The sequence below is a fragment of the Phragmites australis genome, chromosome 12, assembly GCF_958298935.1.
Source record: "Phragmites australis chromosome 12, lpPhrAust1.1, whole genome shotgun sequence".
Taxonomy (NCBI): Eukaryota; Viridiplantae; Streptophyta; class Magnoliopsida; order Poales; family Poaceae; genus Phragmites; species Phragmites australis.
Genome location: NC_084932.1, coordinates 24,851,956 through 24,869,646, shown reverse-complemented (window position 1 = coordinate 24,869,646; position 17,691 = coordinate 24,851,956). Strand labels below are relative to the sequence as shown.

The 17,691-nt window shown below is 42.5% G+C and overlaps 1 protein-coding gene across 1 annotated transcript; it reads left to right on the top strand.

The window, feature by feature from the left end:
- Nucleotides 1–450: 450 nt before the first annotated feature.
- LOC133886209 (centromere/kinetochore protein zw10 homolog) lies at nt 451–15,521 on the top strand. Its single transcript, XM_062325939.1, has 14 exons — nt 451–1,085; nt 1,179–1,322; nt 2,135–2,308; nt 2,733–2,891; nt 11,142–11,372; nt 11,482–11,592; nt 11,865–11,957; nt 12,114–12,209; nt 13,241–13,369; nt 13,474–13,551; nt 14,263–14,421; nt 14,494–14,650; nt 14,758–14,840; nt 15,212–15,521. Exons 1-14 carry the CDS (start codon nt 549–551, stop codon nt 15,293–15,295), a joined length of 2,235 nt encoding a protein of 744 aa, XP_062181923.1. The 5' UTR covers nt 451–548; the 3' UTR covers nt 15,296–15,521.
- Nucleotides 15,522–17,691: the final 2,170 nt, after the last annotated feature.

Below are 17,691 nucleotides of genomic sequence, written 5' to 3'. Positions count from 1 at the left end.
ATTAAACAAAATTAGCTAAATGCCCATACATTACAATAAAAACACAAAATATTGGATGCGGCAACATCAAGTACAAACTCAAGGTTTGGAGATGTGGATGCGTCATATGAGCGCCGCCAAATAAATATGTTCGGAGTGATATTGTAGTTTGATTTTAGATGGGATCTTAAAAAAAAAGAGAAAGATCCACTAATTTCTCTCCTAATTTATTTATTTATTTTCATTAGTTAACGAATCCTATATCCGTAGCCGGTAACGAGGTGAGGAAGCTAGAGCACGAGGGCGGATAGTAAAAGTAGGTAATTTATTTAAATTTTAGCTATTTTATTAAATAAAAGTAGAGTAAGGAGAAATATGTGATATATGAACTAAATCGTGTTTTATACAGTAGAGAATTATACAATTGAGAGGAGAGAAGAAATGCTTAAGGGTGATATGGTAAATTCGGTAATATAGATCTCAACGGGAGCTCAACTCACCCTCGCAGCGCAGTCAGCGAAGGCAAAGGCCGCCGGGATCCGCGCGCGGCCCAGCACACCGCCGCGGCGATGGCCGACGACGTGCGCGAGCTCCTCCTCTCTACCACCGCCGACGCCGACCCTTCGACGCCCCTCTCCGCGCCCGACCTCCGCCTCCTCATCGACCGCCTCCGCCTCCGCTCCGACCGTCTCCACGCTTCGGCAATCTCTTTCGCTGCCTCCCACCGCGGGGCTCTCGCCTCCGCGCTCCTCCGCGCAGCCTCTGCCGCCGACTCCTCCGCCTCCCTCGAATCCTCCCTCGCCGCCGCGCTCTCCCCGCTCTCCTCCTCGCCAGATCTCTCCGACCTCAGGACCCTCGTCGACCGCCTCCTCGCCGCACGCCGCGAGCTCGCCGAGCGCCAGGAGCACCTCGCCGCCGCCTCCTCCATCGCTTCGCTCGCCGCCCGCCTCCGCGAGGCCCGCGCCGCAGCGAATCCCCTCTACACCGCCGCCGCCGCCGCCGAGCTGAAGCCCCTCCTGATCGACCCTGAGCGATCCGGATCCGGCCAAGACGATCCGGTCGTGTTTGGGCTCCTCCGGAGCGACTGGGAACAGCTAGTCGACGAGGTGAGGGGGCTAAGGGAGGTTCTAGTTTGGAGTGATTCAACTTATGTTAGGGTTTGTGTTTGTGCTAATTGTTGTTGTTGGGTTGTGATACAGCTCCAAGTGGGGCTCGCGAAGAATGTGGAAGAGTGCGTGGAGTTTGCACCAGAGGGAGGGAAGGTGGTGGTGAGGGCTGCTCCGAGTGGCGGTTCCAGTGGAACGCGTGGTGTTGTGCTTCCTGTGGCGCTGCAGGCATTGGAGGTGAGTTTTACTGAGAAAACCCATTAGGGCTTGACAGCTCCAATAGAATTGACCCTAACCCATTTGGAAACAAAGTATTATCAAGAGATTATACAAAATTTAGTGATCCACAAAAGTTACCGCCTTAGAAGACAAGTGCAAAATATATATTTCGTCTTAACTTTTGGGAATGGTATTGGTATCCATCTGATGGAAAATTACTAATGGATTTTAGTTTGGAACTTTGGATGGACATCCGGAACATAAATTGTGCATTAGTTTAAGCTTCATAACTGTGGAAATAATGAAAAAAATATTGTTGATGAATATTAGTCAAGGATTGTGGGCTTTAGTGGTTGACATTTCAAATGCTAATCTGAACATTTGGCAGTTAACATCCTCACAGTTTTGAAAAGAAACATCCACTTCCCTGGAAGCTCCCACCAGCTTCCTGTGTTCATATCTTAACCATCTATCTGTATGTTATGGGCTAGATTGGAATTGAAGTGCAGGGCGTGATTCTGGTGTACGGCAGGCTGAGGGTGAGGCCTCGATGGGGGTTGGCCCTGGTGAAGGTGGCATGGCTTTGGATGTGGAGATGTTTGCGGTTCAAAGGGAGGATGGGAGGGAGGAGAGCAATGAATACAATCCTTATCAGTAACGTAACTTAGGGGGAAAGCCAAACCACAACAGACGTCACCCTCCTAGAGTTTGGCCGGTGGTTGCTGCTGTCGTGGGCATCTGACATAATGCTGATCCACACATTACACGATAACTGTTGGACTTGCCCAAATGAACCATTTTGTCATTTCTTTGTGTTGTCAAATATGCAGATGATCGATGCCCTAGACTATGGGATGGCAAAAGTTGCAGACTTGATGATGAAACATGTCCTGGTTCCAGCAATCAGTAACATATCAGTTGCAATTTCTGTAGAAGTGCTTGAGGAAGGTGGTCCAGAACGCTCTGTATCAGTCTTGAGCATAGTCCCTTCAGTGGAACAAAAAGTAAGCATTTCATAGTATTTCCTGATTTGTAAGAGCAAATTGTTCCTAAACACCTTCATTCAAAGTAACAACCTTTTGTTATTGCAATGGCCATCTGCTTGATTCGGTGTACTTTGAGCTATATCATTGTCAGCTGTGTGCCGTACTGCCGCCTCCTTAGTTTTCAAGCAATTACCTCAGTTCTCAAATATATGCTGAATGTGAGATTGAATGGGCACCTTTTCCTAAGAAGCAATTCAAACAAGTAAATATTTTCGGTTCTTAGAAAAATATTATTGAGTCGGGGGAATTATATATTTGTACATCTGGAGGTACAAACTGCAATTAGTTTAATTTCCTGATAAATTTGTGCTGACTAAGTAAACTTGGTTTTGTTCCTTTTATGGTTGGCTTGGACAAATTTAACTGGCTGTTATTGTTGAAGGACAACAAAGATGGTTCAAATCTGTACTCAAGAATAATTGATATCATCAAGTTCGTGTGCAAGTTTATTTGCATGGAAAATAGCAAGTGGGTGCAGTCTTTTGCAAAGTTAACCTGGTTAAGCATTTCTGACCTGGTTATCACACACTTTCTCTGCAAGGTATGATTCTGACGTGGTTATCAAGAACTGCTTGATTTCCTGTGTTTTTTCTCGTGAGCAGCCTTTAGCAACATGCTCGTCTCTAATCAACTACTGTGCTGTCATTGTGAATTGTGATTACCATTGTTTATTGTCTATAATGTGAGGCAAAACCTCTTGTATCTTAACTTGCATAACCTTCATCAAACATCTACTTTTGCTCATACATATGGGACTTGCCTGCAAATTTAAGTTCCTAGTTCCTTCTGTTAAGGCCCATATATTATCTAGGCCCATATCATGACTATATATCCACATCAACCCTAATGGTGTGAAGATCTTCTCTAATCCCCAAAGGTTAGTAACATGGTAACAAAGCATGGTTTAGGGTTAGGGTTAGTCCTCATCCACCCCGATCCATTTTTAAATTTTTTCGTCAACGTCCGTCGTCGTCAAGACGTCTGCTGTCACGGACTTCTCCCTGTCGCCTGTCGCGGACTCCGTGTTGTGCGTCATGTGAAGCTACAGTTCGTCTTCACCGTTGCGCCGTCGCTGTAGATCATCTTCACCGTCACGACCCTTCTTCACGTTGACCATTGCCACCCGTCGTGGCTGATTTGATCGGCAATCGCAGTCAATTCCATGTGGGGATCGATCTACTTCGTCCCGCCTGTCGTCAAGACCACGGCTGCCCCTTGCGACTCTTCTGCACCTCGTCGTCAGCCAATCGCGGAGGGCTGCCTGTTGTGGTTGCAGCTCTTTGCTGCTGCCCCTGTCTTGCGGCCTGTCGTCGTCTGTTCCAGCAGTCTTGCTGCTCAGGCCCATTGCTGAGTCCTGCAGCTCGACCTTCTTCACCACCCGACGGTTGCCCTTTTGCTACTGCCTTTGTGTGGAAGGACTAGGAGATCATGTTGCTTGTGTTTGCTTGGGCGCCACTGTTGGTGGTCATCCGCACGTGGTACTGCCATCTACTTCGCTGCTGTTGCTCGTCTATTGCAGAACAGAGGAGTTGGTAACTTCTTTATTATAGCACAAGTCTCCTTAGTACTTGAATCATGTCATAGCTCAATGCAATTGCTATCAATATCACTCTTGACAGTCAGAATTATCGGAAGTGGGCTTTTTCTGTAGAGACTGCATTAAGAGGTTATGGTCTAGCTTTTCATTTAATTGAAGATCTGCCCATACGTAAGTCTGATGGTACTAATGCCGCTGAAATCAAAACATGGCAAATTAATGATGGAAAAGTGATGGCTGCCATTGTCAATAGTACTAAGCAATCTATGATTATGAGTCTCTAAGTTTTAGACAGCCAAGGCCATGTGGTCTTCCTTGTAGCAGCGCTATGCTCAGGATAGTGATGCTCTTCTGCATACTCTCATGCAACAAACTTATGTAATTGAACAAAACGATATGTCCATTGATGAGTACTACTCTGCTTTGATTGTTTGATGGGCCCCTTGATCTCCATGGTACCTCAGTGCACAGCAGAGGGATGTACAACACACATATCGTTTTATCATGGGAGTAAGGGCAGAATTTGAGTCTATTTGTACATGGTTGCTTCACAATTCTTCTACTCTAACCATGCCACATGCACTGTATGATTTAATTGCTAAAGAGGCATGTCTCCAGTCTATGTCTGCTGCTCCTCTATCAGTACCTCATAGTGTGCTAGTAGCTTCTTCGAGGATGAGTGCACCCAGAGGTCCATCTTTAGAGCCTTGTTAGCACTGCAAGAAGACTGATCATCGTTTAGAGAATTTCTTTGCTCACCATTCAGAGAAATTGGTTGAGTATCGTACACGTCGTGCTGCTCATGGGCGTGGTACCCCTTTCACTTCTCGAGGCTTTGTGTCTGTTGTTGCTGCCTCATTCATCAGTGCTCCTTGGTTGTCTTCGGTTCTTGATTTATGGGCTTCTTTTCATGTGACATCTGATCAGTCCCAGTTGGTTGCTTGCAAGCCAGTCACTGATGGTGCTTCTATTCAGACAGCTGATGATACATCTTGTCATATCACTCATCAGGGTTCACTTTACAATTCTCATTTTTCTGTACCCGATGTTTCTTTTGTACCTCAGTTATCCATGAATCTCCTTTTAGTAGGTCAAGTTACCGACCACAACTGCTTTGTTGAATTTGATAACTCATCTTGTTTTATTCAGGATCGTCAAAGCTGGACTGTGATTGGGACTATCCATCCTCGTAGAGGTGCTCCTAGCCTCTATGTTTTGGACACCTTGCGTCTTCCTTCTTCTGCTGCCTCTACCGCTTATGTGTCATCCACTTCCTTCGCAAAATGGCATCATCGTCTTAGTCATCTATGTGGGTCTCGCTTGTCTACATTAATAAATAAAGGTTGTTTAGGTCATACATTTTCAGGAACAAGAAAATCAGAAGAATCTTTTTCTCTATTCACTACCATTCCGCGTCTTCGACTTCTATTAGTTTCTTTTCTTCTTTAATGCAATAGCTATAGTTTGATATAGAATCCATTTCTCAAAGTAATGGAAACCATTCTCTTATAGGAAATGGTTCGAAAATCGCTATTCCACCTTTTAGGTTTAGGTATCGTGAAAAGTGATACCTGTGAAGATCGTGTCCCATCATAGATACATACTCCTCGCTTCATCCATCAATCTTTCTCTTTACTACTTACGATTACGAGTTTTTTTAGTATTGATAAAATATACTAAAGAATCGTCACCCTCTTTATTTCATAGGAAGGCCGAGGCCCTTTTCAGAACCTGCCTATGATAGCAGGATCCTGATGACCTAACCCGAAGCCTAAAGGTCCAACGACCCACACAAAGTGGCTGATCAAAACGCGGAGTGGCCGTCTCTTGAAAAGAGGCTAACTTTTTCCCTATATCTAGAATGGAAAGAACAACTACTTTAGAGACAAGCAATGACTGGACTCTTAGGCTCAACAGGAAGGTGAGTAGAGGTGGAAGCACTCACCACCATAAATAGGCATGAATATGGAACAAAGAAATGTCAATGCTATCGGTTTGTTTTTTCTCAGAATTCGGTTTCTCTTGGATTTCGTGTTTCTTTTCCACACTGTTTGGTGGATCTCAAAGTTGGATAAGGAAAGGATTGGTTCGATTCTTTTCTATTGAGTCTAGCTTTCATTGTAATGGTTGCAAGCTTGGAAAATAGATACAACTTTCATATACCTCTAGTGCTTCTCATTCTGCTAGACCTTTTGATCTTATTCATTCAGATGTTTGGGGTCCTGCACCTTTTGCTACAAAGGGTGGTCATAAGTATTATGCTATTTTTATTGATGATCATTCTCGATATACTTGGATTTATTTCATGAAACATTGTTCCCAGTTGCGTTCCATTTACCAGTCTTTTATTTGCATGGTTCACACTCGGTTTTCTACTCCCATTAAAGTTTTTCGTTCTGACTTTGGTGGTGAGTATTTATCTGATATTTTTCGCCAGTTCTTGACCTCTGAGGGCACTCTTGCTCAGCTCTCATCTCTTGGTGCTCATGCTCAGAATGGTGTTGTTGAACGCAAACATCACCATCTCATAGACTGCACGAACACTTCTGATTGCCTCTTTTGTTCATTCTCATTTTTGGGGTGAAGCTGTTTCCACTGCTGTTTATCTCATAAATCGCAAATATCGTCCAAACTATCTGGTAAGTGCCCTGGTGAAGTACTTTTTGGTACTCCTAGCTATGATCATATTCGAGTGTTTGGGTGTACGTGCTATGTTCTGCTTGCACCTCGTGAGCGAACTATCCAAACTGTCTAGTAAGTGCCGAGGAGGTACGTGCTATGTTCTACAAAGGGTTGAGTGTGTTTTTCTAGGTTATAGTCCTAAACATAAGGGTTATCGTTGTTATGATCCTTCCTCTCATCGCATACGTATCTCTCGTGATGTGATATTTGTTGAGGACCATCCTTTCTTTTATGACCCTTCTATTTAGCCATTCTATTCTCCCACATAGTCCACATCGTTTCCGTGTCTCCCTCCTATTTCATCCAGTGATGATGTCTCTACACCGCCCCCATTCGTTCCACTAATTCTTGTTGAGCTTCCTCACCCACTTCTGCTCTACCTCCACCATCTAAACCAACCATCATACATGTATACACTCATCGTCCCACAGATCCCACAGAGCTTCCACCTAGTCCTACCTCCTCGGCCAGCACTGATGCTCCTGTTTTTGATGAATCTGACAATTTTTATGAGTCACATGCTATTTCTGATGAGCTACAAGTTGGTTCACGATATAATCTACGGGATCGTACTCCTATTGAGCCTCCTACAGGTTGGGATTTCCATGTGTAAGTGCTATTATTGATGGGCCATCCGCTTATCAGAAGCTTCTAGTATTTCAGAATGGTAGCTTGCTATGTCTGAAGAGCTTGCTACCCTTGATCGTATTGGCACTTGGGATATTGTTCCATTACTGTCACATGCAGTACCTATTACATGTAAATGGGTGTTCAAAATTAAGACCAAGTCAGGCGGTTCTATTGAGAGATACAAAGCTTGTCTTGTTGCCAGAGGTTTTCAGCACTCAGGGACGGGATTATGATGAGACATTTGTTCCTGTTGCTCATATGATTACTGTTCGTACTCTAATTGCAGTAGCTGCTACTTGTTCTTGGACTATCTCTTAGATGGATATTAAGAATGCTTTTCTTCATGGTGATTTGCATGAGGAAGTTTATATGCAGCCACCCCCAGGTGTTGAAGTTCCTTCTGGACATGTTTGTCGTTTTTGTCGTGTTTTATATGGTCTTAAACAGGCTCCTCGTGTATGGTTTGAACGCTTTGTCTCTGTGATACGAGCTACTGGTTTTTCGTCTAGTGATCATGATCCGACTTTATTTATTCATCTCTCTTCACGTGGACATACTTTGCTTCTTCTGTATGTTGATGATATGTTGATTACGAGTGATGATGTGGATTATATTTCTCATGTGAAGAAGCAACTTAGTGAGCAATTTTCGATGTTTGACTTGGGTCCTCTCAGTTATTTCTTAGGGATTGAGGTTTTACATTCTGTCAAGGGCTATTATCTTTCTCAGTCCAAATATATACGAGATCTTATTTCTCGTTTTGGCGTTACTGATAAACGGACAGCTACAACACCTATGGATCTTCACTTGCAGCTTCGTCCTACTGATGGTACACCTCTTGAGGATCCCTCTCGATATAGGCATATTGTGGGCAGCCTTGTTTATCTCACTGTTACCAAACCTAACATTGCTCATGCCGTCCATATTTTGAGTCAGTTTGTGAGTATTCCTTCTTCGGTTCATTTTGGACATTTACTTTGTGTGCTGCGATGCTTAAGGGGGACATCATCTCAGTATTTGTTTTATGCTCGTGATAGTCCGCTTCAGCTTCATGCTTACTCGGACTCCACTTGGGCGAGTGATCCGACAGATCGTCGTTCTGTCATTGGTTATTGCATTCTTCTAGGTTCTTCTCCTCTTGCATGGAAGTCCAAGAAGCATATAGTGGTATCTCAGTTTAGTACAGAGGTAGAACTTTGAGCACTTGCCACTACCACTTCTGAGATTGTATGGCTTCGATGGTTGTTGGCTGATTTTGGTATTTCTTGTGATGATCCCACACCTCTTCTCTGTGATAATACTGGAGCCATACAGATTGCCACTAATCCTATGAAGCATGAACTTACAAAGCATATCGGTGTTGATGCCTCCTTTACCCATTCTCATTATTATCAGAAAACAATTGCTCTTCAGTATGTGCCATCCGAACTACAAGTTGCAGATTTCTTCACTAAAGCACAGACTCGAGAGCAACATTGGCTTCATTTGCTCAAACTCAACGCTTCAGATCCGCCTTGGGTTTGAGATGGGGGGGGGGGGGTTAAGGCCCATATCATGGCTATATATCCACATCAACCCTAATGACGTGACTATCTTGTCTAATCCCTAAAGGTTAGTGACACCTTTGTTTAGAGCTGATTGAACAAAGCATGCTTTGATTGGTCAATTTGTGATTGATTTGACTGCAGCCAATACCCTGTGTATACTTTTTAATAGCTATAGTGACTACTCGGGTGCTAATGAATGGGGAGCCAGGAGATGAGACTGTGCACCATCGCGGTCTCAGTCTGGGCAATCCCCTCTCGCCCATGTTATTTATTTTGGTGATGGATGTGTTGAATTCACTGATTAACCGAACTAATCAAGACGGTAGACGGTTTGCTGCAGCCGCTTTCGGCTCGAGGTCTGCAGCATCGTGTCTCTTTATATGAGGACTATTTGCTGGACTCTCGCCAAAATCATCATTATCAATCCATTATCATTGTCATGAGGACTACTTGCTGGACTCTCGCCAAAATCATCCTCAACATCTTCATCATATGCTTCCAAAGATAACCATGCCTTCGCCCAATAGCTTAAGATTTGGATCTTGTTAGGCATATGCTTCAGATTTTTGGTATTGCCTTGGGGCTCAAGACTAACATTCTAATGTGCTCTGTCACGCCTATTCAATGTCATGATGAGGATTTGACGGTTATCCAAGACTCTGCCATGCGAGGTGAAGATCTTCCCTTGCACTTACTTAGGGATCCCGTTGTCGGTCAAGAAGCCTGCAAAAGCTGAGCTGCAGCTACTAGTAGATAAGGTCGCTGATTATATGCTAGGATGGAAGTCATCTTTGATGAATCAGGTAGGTAGATTGATTTGGTGCGTGTCATCCTGTCCACGGCCCCTATCTATCAGATGATTGCAATAGACGTGGTTTTCTTTGGAAAGGTCAAGATCAGACAAATGGTGGTAATTGTTTGGACTCTTGGCAAAGGGTGTGCCGGCCAATTCAATATGGGAGGTTGGGCATCCATGATCTCCTGACCCTTGGTTGGGCCCTCAGAATGCGATGGTTATGGCTGAAAAAAACAGAGCCGCCGAGGCCTTGGGCAGGGCTGCAAGTGCAAGTGCACCATAACACGAAGGTGATGTTTGCCATGGCCACTATGATATTGGTTGGCGATGGCGAGAACACCAAGTTTTGGTCTGATTGTTGGCTTCATGGCAAAACAATCGCTGAATTGGCACCTCATCTTGTTGCTCTAGTGCCTCGCTGGTCTATCAATCAAAGGACAGTGAGTCAGGCGTTAACTAACTGCTGTTGGGTGGCTGATATTAAGGGAGCTCTGCCCGTTAGGACACTGGTCGAATATCTTCAAGTTTGGGACCTGTTGGAGAGATTGATTCTGCAGTAGGGTGTGCAAGATCAGCATGTGTGGAAACTCTCAGCTTCGGGAGTATACTTTAGCAAGTCGGCCTACAAAGCTTTCTTCGTCGGATCCATCAGGTTTGCTCCTTGGAAGCGTGTTTGGAAATCATGGGCTCCATTGCACTTCAAGTTTTTTGTCTGGCTTGCTATTCACAACAGATGCTGGACAGCGGACAGGCTGGCCAGCGTGGACTTCCTTACCCAGCATGCTGCCCGCTTTGTGATCAGGCCGACGAAACTATTCATCATCTGATGGTCTCATGTATGGTTGATAGGCAGGTGTGGTTCACTCTGTTTCAGAAGTTTGGCCTGCAGGTTGCAGCACCACAACCGGATGCTGCAGTCTTCTCCAGTTGGTGGTGTTGGGCTCTCAAAATGGTCAACAAACAACAGAGGAAAGGGCTCAATTCTATAGTAATTCTTGTCGCTTGGGAGCTCTGGAAGCATCACAACGATTGTGTGTTTAACAGCGCCATCCCGGATCTGAACTTGGTGCTGTGGGCAGTAGCGGCAGAAGGCGTGCTGTGGTGTGTGGCTGGAGCGCAGGCGCTCCGGTGTCTGTTGTCTGGGTAGCCTAGGTTTAGTCTCGGGTAGCTGTTGGTTGTACATCCCTTTGTGTGGTGCGCATGTCTCTGTATAACCTGGTTTTTGTATTTTTGTTAAACCTTTTCTTCTCCTATAAATGAAATGACACAGCTCTCCTGCATGTTCGAGGAAAAAAATAGCTATAGTGAGCACTCAGTTCTGTTACAAAAATATGCATATAGAATCACTATAACATATGTTATCCCTCTAAGTTGCATGTTATAGCATCAAACTAACCACCATTTGAACAGTTGACTCAGATTGATCTTTCTAGTCCCATAATGGGAAGAATTAAATTTGTTGAAAAAGGTAATAGAGCGACCTAATTACGTAAACTTACTATCCTTACAGGCTACATGACCTTTGTGTTGCATATATCAAAATTAGTTTTGTTGCATATCTTCTAATTAATTGGACTGACCATTCAGTTATCTTTTCAGGCTGTTCCCAATGAGGCGTCCAAGCTAATTGAGTTCCAAGATGTTGTGAGAAGTACAGCTGAATTTGAGAACAAAGTTAGGAGTATGATGTTTATTTCGCCTGATAGAAAGGATGGCAAGTTGACCCAATTTGTTGATGACGTTGAAGTTCATTTCGCTGTAAGGAAGAGAAGTGAGATCTTGGTGAAAGCAAGAGACATTCTTGTACAATATGATTATGATAATCCTCTGGTGAGTTGCTTTGGTAAAAAAAAAAAAACAAGGTTTTTCATGGGCAAATTACTGACTGAGCAGGATATGATTATGTTTGGGAACATACTAAAGGGGCTTGTTATTGCAGGAATCTAATGACCAAGATGATTATGTTGTTGATTTACTTTTCCAACCAGAGAAATGTTTTATATCTAAATCAGCACTTCAATTAATGAAATTGGTTCATGGAGCCCTCAAGGTATGCCTTCCACCACATTCTTTTCCTTCCTTTTTTTGCTCAACAGATCCGTTAGCACCTAACAGAATCTACTGTTCTGTTTATTATGGCATGTGATTTTACCTATAGTTGCTTGTACCAGCCAATGTAACATGTATTTATTATTCATTTTTATTATCCCAACCACCAGTCCGTGCAAATGCACTCTTCCAGTTCACTGTCCGCATGCTGTAAGATCTTATTGGGTGAGGATTTGATGTACACCCATCTTTCTTGTTGAATAACCAGAGCAGGATGCCTGTTTGTCATCCACAAGAGTTGCTAAGGAGTTCTGCTATGCTGCTAGGGATGTCTTACTCTTGTATAAGGCTATTGTGCCAGTTCAGGTTTGTGAATATTTGCATGAATCATTTTAGTTTGACTTGCACATTTATGTCATGTCATTGGTACTTAAAGTGAATCACAGCATATTCTATTTCCAGTTGTCTGTTCCAGACAACTGTTTCATAGTAATTGACCTTTGTGAAATATTTTCTCTGAAGCTAGAGAAGCAACTCGATAGTATAAGTCAAGTGGCTGCTATTGTTCACAACGACTTCTACCATTTGTCCCAAGAAATTATTGGCCTTGCATTCCAGGTTTGCATATCCAACTTATTGCTGCCTGTTATCAATTATCAGGATTAATCTTGGGATTTGTTTATTTATGTGAATGCATTTTTTTAGAATTCTTGCTACAAAGATCCAGATTTGTTACGATCCAATCTGCACATATAGAACTGTGTTATACTGTTGTCCTATACTTTTATAGCAATTGAAATCAGTTTACATTTTTGTGGTTGATACTAGGGGAGGCGTTAGAGCATCTACAAGAGACTCTATTCGACTCCCTTTAGCCAAATTTAGGGGATTATGGGCTAAAATCGTGCTCCAACAAACTCTGTATCCGGTTCCCTATCTTTACCGACCCCCAATCGAACCCCTTCCGCTCACTAAATCTGGGGATGGGCACTCGATTCCCTATCCTCCATTTTCAGCCCATAGCCCACATCCTCAACACCACCACAAGAATCCATCTGCTTCATCAATGGCATGCTACCATCCCTCGTTCCCACTATCATCTCCCTTTCCCCTGCAACCACCTCCCCTCCTGCAGTCAGCGCCAAGAGCACCACCATGCTGCCATGCTGTCTGGACTCCTCACTTGCTGTCTCCAACCCCACCATCACCCACTGGTGCACTTGCAGGGAGTGGAGCCCTTGCCCCCCCCCCCCCAACTGCCGCCACCCACCACCGGTTAGGGGACTTGTGAAACCCCCAAAACCCTAACTCGTCCGAGTTGCTGCCGTTTGTTGTGTCTGCCACCACTGGCGTGTTGCGTGGCGACATAAAGTGTTTACTGTTTCCCTGAAACTAGTATACGCATGAATATCCAAAGATCCACGTGCTTCTACATTAGAGTTTTCTAATTTTTAATATTTCATTTCATATGTATCTTCTTTAATTCAAAGTAAAAAAGAACCAGCCTCATATTGCTGTAAATCTATTTTTCCTCTTTGGGCAATCAAATTGAATAGTACTTTTTAAAAATATATTTTTCTTAAGATACATTTTATGTGTTTTAAAAATGGAAACGAAAATCACTGACCTTTCTGGATGCTTTTGTCCAGTACCGTGCAGATTTTCCTAGTGGTCTACAAAAACATGTTGTTTTTGTGGATTTAGCTCCACTCTTCTCCCAGATGGCAGATGGTGTATTGAGAAGACAAATACAACTTGCTATTGATACCATAAGCGAGGTCAATAGATCTTTCTAATTTTTAATATGTCATTTCCACATGCATAATTACTTCTAGTTTGGAACATTTATTTAAATTTTCTAGTTTGTTGCATTACATTTCAGGCTATAGATGGCGCTGATGGTTTTCAGAACACACACCAACCTCAGCATTACGAGTCAGCAAAATTTAGTATTGAGCAGGTGTGTTCCGTTGCCAAAGAACATGAGCTGTTTGAACCTTGAAGATTTTCTGAGTTGGTGGGTGGGGGGCTAGACTTCTTCATACATATTTTAGTTTTTGCTTGGTTATCGAACTAATCACTTGTAGTCCCAACCAAACATCACCTACACAGTGGAAAACCAAACCAAAAAGTGAAAACCATGGTTTCTATGTCCATGGATCCACGTTTCTTTTGTGATGAAAGTAAACCAGAGAAATCAGCATTTATTAGTTATGAATTGATAAAATCATGTATCTCATGCGCTGCTACTCAAAATGAGTGGTGTTTTTCTTTTGCTACTTTTACTTGATTTGGAATTGCTATTGAAAAATTATAATGTGAAGCTTGGAAAAGCCTTGCTCCCTGTTGCTACATTTATTGACCAGTCTTCAGGATTTTTTTAGCCAGCAATAGTCATCTCGCAAATCATCATCATCATCAACAATAACAACAACAGCCTTTGTCCCAAGCAAGTTGGGGTAGGGGATGATCATCCACAGAATTTTTTTTGTTTGAATATTTCCTGGATCTTCAATAAACTAAAATGCCTTCTTTATGTAGTGCCAAATCCTCAGTGGCAATCAATTTCAATCTGTCAACTAATTGTCTCGATTTTTCATCAAACTAGAGTTATAGGTTAAACAGCATAATTTTCACTCTGATTCTCTAATGATCTATGAGTTCAATTCAGGTTGTGTTCATTTTAGAAAAGATACGCATCATGTGGGAATCGATACTACCGAGATCAACTTACAGGAAAAGTATGTGCCATGTCCTTGGATCTGTCTTTTCTAGAATCTCAAAGGATGTGCTTCTGATAGATGACATGGCAGCAGAAGAGACATTACAGGTGATACATGTTCTCCCTTAATGGTTTGAGCTGATCATCCTTGATTCTCACTAATATGTGGTATGTTTACAGTTGCAAGGCCTTATCCATTTGGCTCTTGAAAACCTCTCTTCGCTCTTTCTTTCCCTGGTTGAGAACAATGATGGCAGCAAAAAGTTGTTGGACCATCATACTTGGATCCAACTGGATGAAGTTGTACCATCTTTGAAAAAGTTCCGGAAGCTAGCAGGTACATTTTGTTGCTTATCATTATGTTTCTTAAAATCTTTAACAGGGCTATATATGTTTTTCTGTATTCACTTCAATAGCACTAAAAAGAATTATGATGTTGCCCAGAGTTGCTTGATATGTCATTGAAGTCCATCACAGCTGCTTGGGAAAATGGAGATCTAGTTAGCTGTGGTTTCACATCATCTGAGGTGAGCAAGCCAAGCGCCAACACCCACCACCCCCTCTCCACCCCCACCCCTTTCCTTTTACCTTCAAGTAGAGTTTGGTTGGTATCGTATACAATATCAGAGGCTTTGCAATTTTCTTTTTGGACATGAACTTATCTCATAGTTCCTTTGATATGATTCCGGATCCAAAATAGTTATAATCTACATCTTCTGCCTTTGCCCTCGGCAAGATTTATGTCCTCACAGGTTCCTATATAGCTCATTCTCTGATTCCAGTATCGCTAATTCAAAAACTGCTTCATGACAACTTTCCGAACTTTGCCATGTTGAACAAATACCCAAAATTATAAATCTGTTTGTTGACTTCAATTAATCTGTTGTTAAATGTGCAGGTGCAAAATTTTATCAAAGCAACATTCGCTGACTCACCTCTTAGGAAGGAGTGCCTAGGATGGATCGTCAGGACACCGGCTTAGGATGCAGAAACAACACATTTGTTTTTACCGCTTAATGATTAATTGTTTTCCTATTTGTTTTTGTACACCATATTAGTAAGTATAATTGGCATGGGAGTTCAGTCGGCACTGAATGAGATTGTCATCTCTGATCCCCTAGTTCAATATTCTAAAAAGTTAAAATTGCATGGGCTATGGACCAGGGAATACTAGGTAATACATGTTCATTTTACTCAATTCTCCCCAATCAATATTCGAATCACATCATTGCTTGTATTGATTTAGAAGACATTTTCGTTCATTCTATGGCGTGGAAGCAAAGTTTGGCAATACATCCCGATTGTTCAGTACTACTTTTCAAACCGTCTGGGGTGTCGAGAAGCGATCTGTTTAGGAGGCCATGGAAGCACGGTTGCCATTTCTCAAGCTGAATGCTCAATGACTTGGGTGGAATCAAGAAGCTACAGCACATAGGAGATTGTTCTCTCATCTGAAATTTGACTGACCGCAGTTTGCAGGTTTTCAGTACCAGATTTAGGTCGAGGTGTAAATTTGAAAAGGAATGTTGATGGGTTTGCTCGTCCATTAATTGGTCAGAATTGGAAAGGTTACATGTGTTTGATTTTGAGAAACTGAATGGTGATTAGTCGCTTAACCAATGACCGGCGGCTGAACCCTCACCCGTCCCAGTCATCCACATCTCCACTCCTGTCGACCACAACTCCTGCCCACCTAGTCTACCACCCCCAAGACGATGGTCTCGCACTGACCTGCTGAACACCTGCTACCGTGGACTGGCGGTGCCCTGTCAGTCACCATAGAATCGGTTTCTATAGTTGAGGGAGAGGAGCCCACCCTTGGAACCCTAAATGGCTGGCTCTAAACCCTAATAGCGTCGAGACTCTGCCCGTGGTCATTGCCGCCATTGTCATCTTCGTGTGCGAGGTGGTCGTTGGATCTAAAGAGATAGCTACCAGTATAATTAGAGGTTCGCTTCAATATTAGTTTCGAATCTAGCTCACTCTTTGGTTCGAGGAACGGTATATACATGTTTTTTTTTTTATCGGAACGGTATATACATGTTATGTCAGTGTAAGTAGAGAAAATTGTTTGAACCCAACGAAACCATGGGACGGTAGATCCATCGTAGCTCCATATCTGATTAGCATGTTTCATTTCAGGAATGAAACTGGTTCAATGACTTATACCTTGTACGGCCTTAAGAAACATTTTTCACTGCACCTATGCAACTTTTTTTTTCTTCTGAAAAGCTAATAAAACAGTTTGCGAGACCCAAAGCAAGAATTTTGAATAAAAAAAGAGGAATCGAGAGACCTACGCAACATTTATAAAGAACTAAGGCACCAAGTTGTGAGACACAATGTGACAAATTTTTAAAGGATTTATGCGCCGAGACATAAATAAGATATCCAAAAGATCTAAAGCAATCTATGAGACTTAGCGCAATATTTTCTTTAAAAAATTGTTAACGGACAATGTGCAAGACCCATGCATCTTTTTTCTAAAAGACTTCATACATTTTTTTTCATTCATTACCGTTATCAGTTTAATTTGTTCCAAGACCGTGAAAAAATAACATGACAGGAGAAAATAAAAGAACAAGCGAAAAATTACAGTAAACTAATATAAATGAATTTATATTGGATACAATTTCAATATAATTTGGTGACATAATAATATCACAATAATAACAATGTTACCTTAAAAAGGAAAAAAAAGAATAATCTCTACTATATAAAACACGAGTTGATTATCGCATCACATCTTCCCCCACTCTCTTCCCATCTAATAAAAACCCATAAAATTTGAATAATTTATCCACTTTTGTCATCCATTCTCGTCCTCCAGCGTCTTTGCCTCGTTACGAGCTACAAATTTAGGACCTGTTTTACAAATGAAAATTGAGAAACCAAGTTAAAATGTGTCTTGATTTATATGTGATAAGTGATTGACAATGTTGTGATTTTGGTTTGTTAGTTTGATGATTACACGAACATGTATATGTATTGCTATTATGATCATGGCTAACCAAACTTGCAGAGAGAAATAGAGTTGGCGTGTTTATCTTTGAGTTCAAGAAAATTATACACACCGAATGATTCAGCACTTGGAATTTTATACACACCGGAAGGTCCAGCTTTCAGAACAGGTTCACGTCGGAGCATTTCCTCTAGAGAAGATGCAAATCAGCTCTAGTGGATTTACATGCATCGGATGGTCCGCGATGGGCAAATGTACACGCTGGAGTATTTTATCCCAAAGGCAAAGATTGAAGTGCACACCGGATGATCCGGCGATGGAGTGAAGTGAACGCCGGACCTTTTTGTTGGGGGATGATCTCCCGTACCCCTTCGCCGGTGGCTGAACACTGATGAATATTGCAGTTGTGTTTCAGG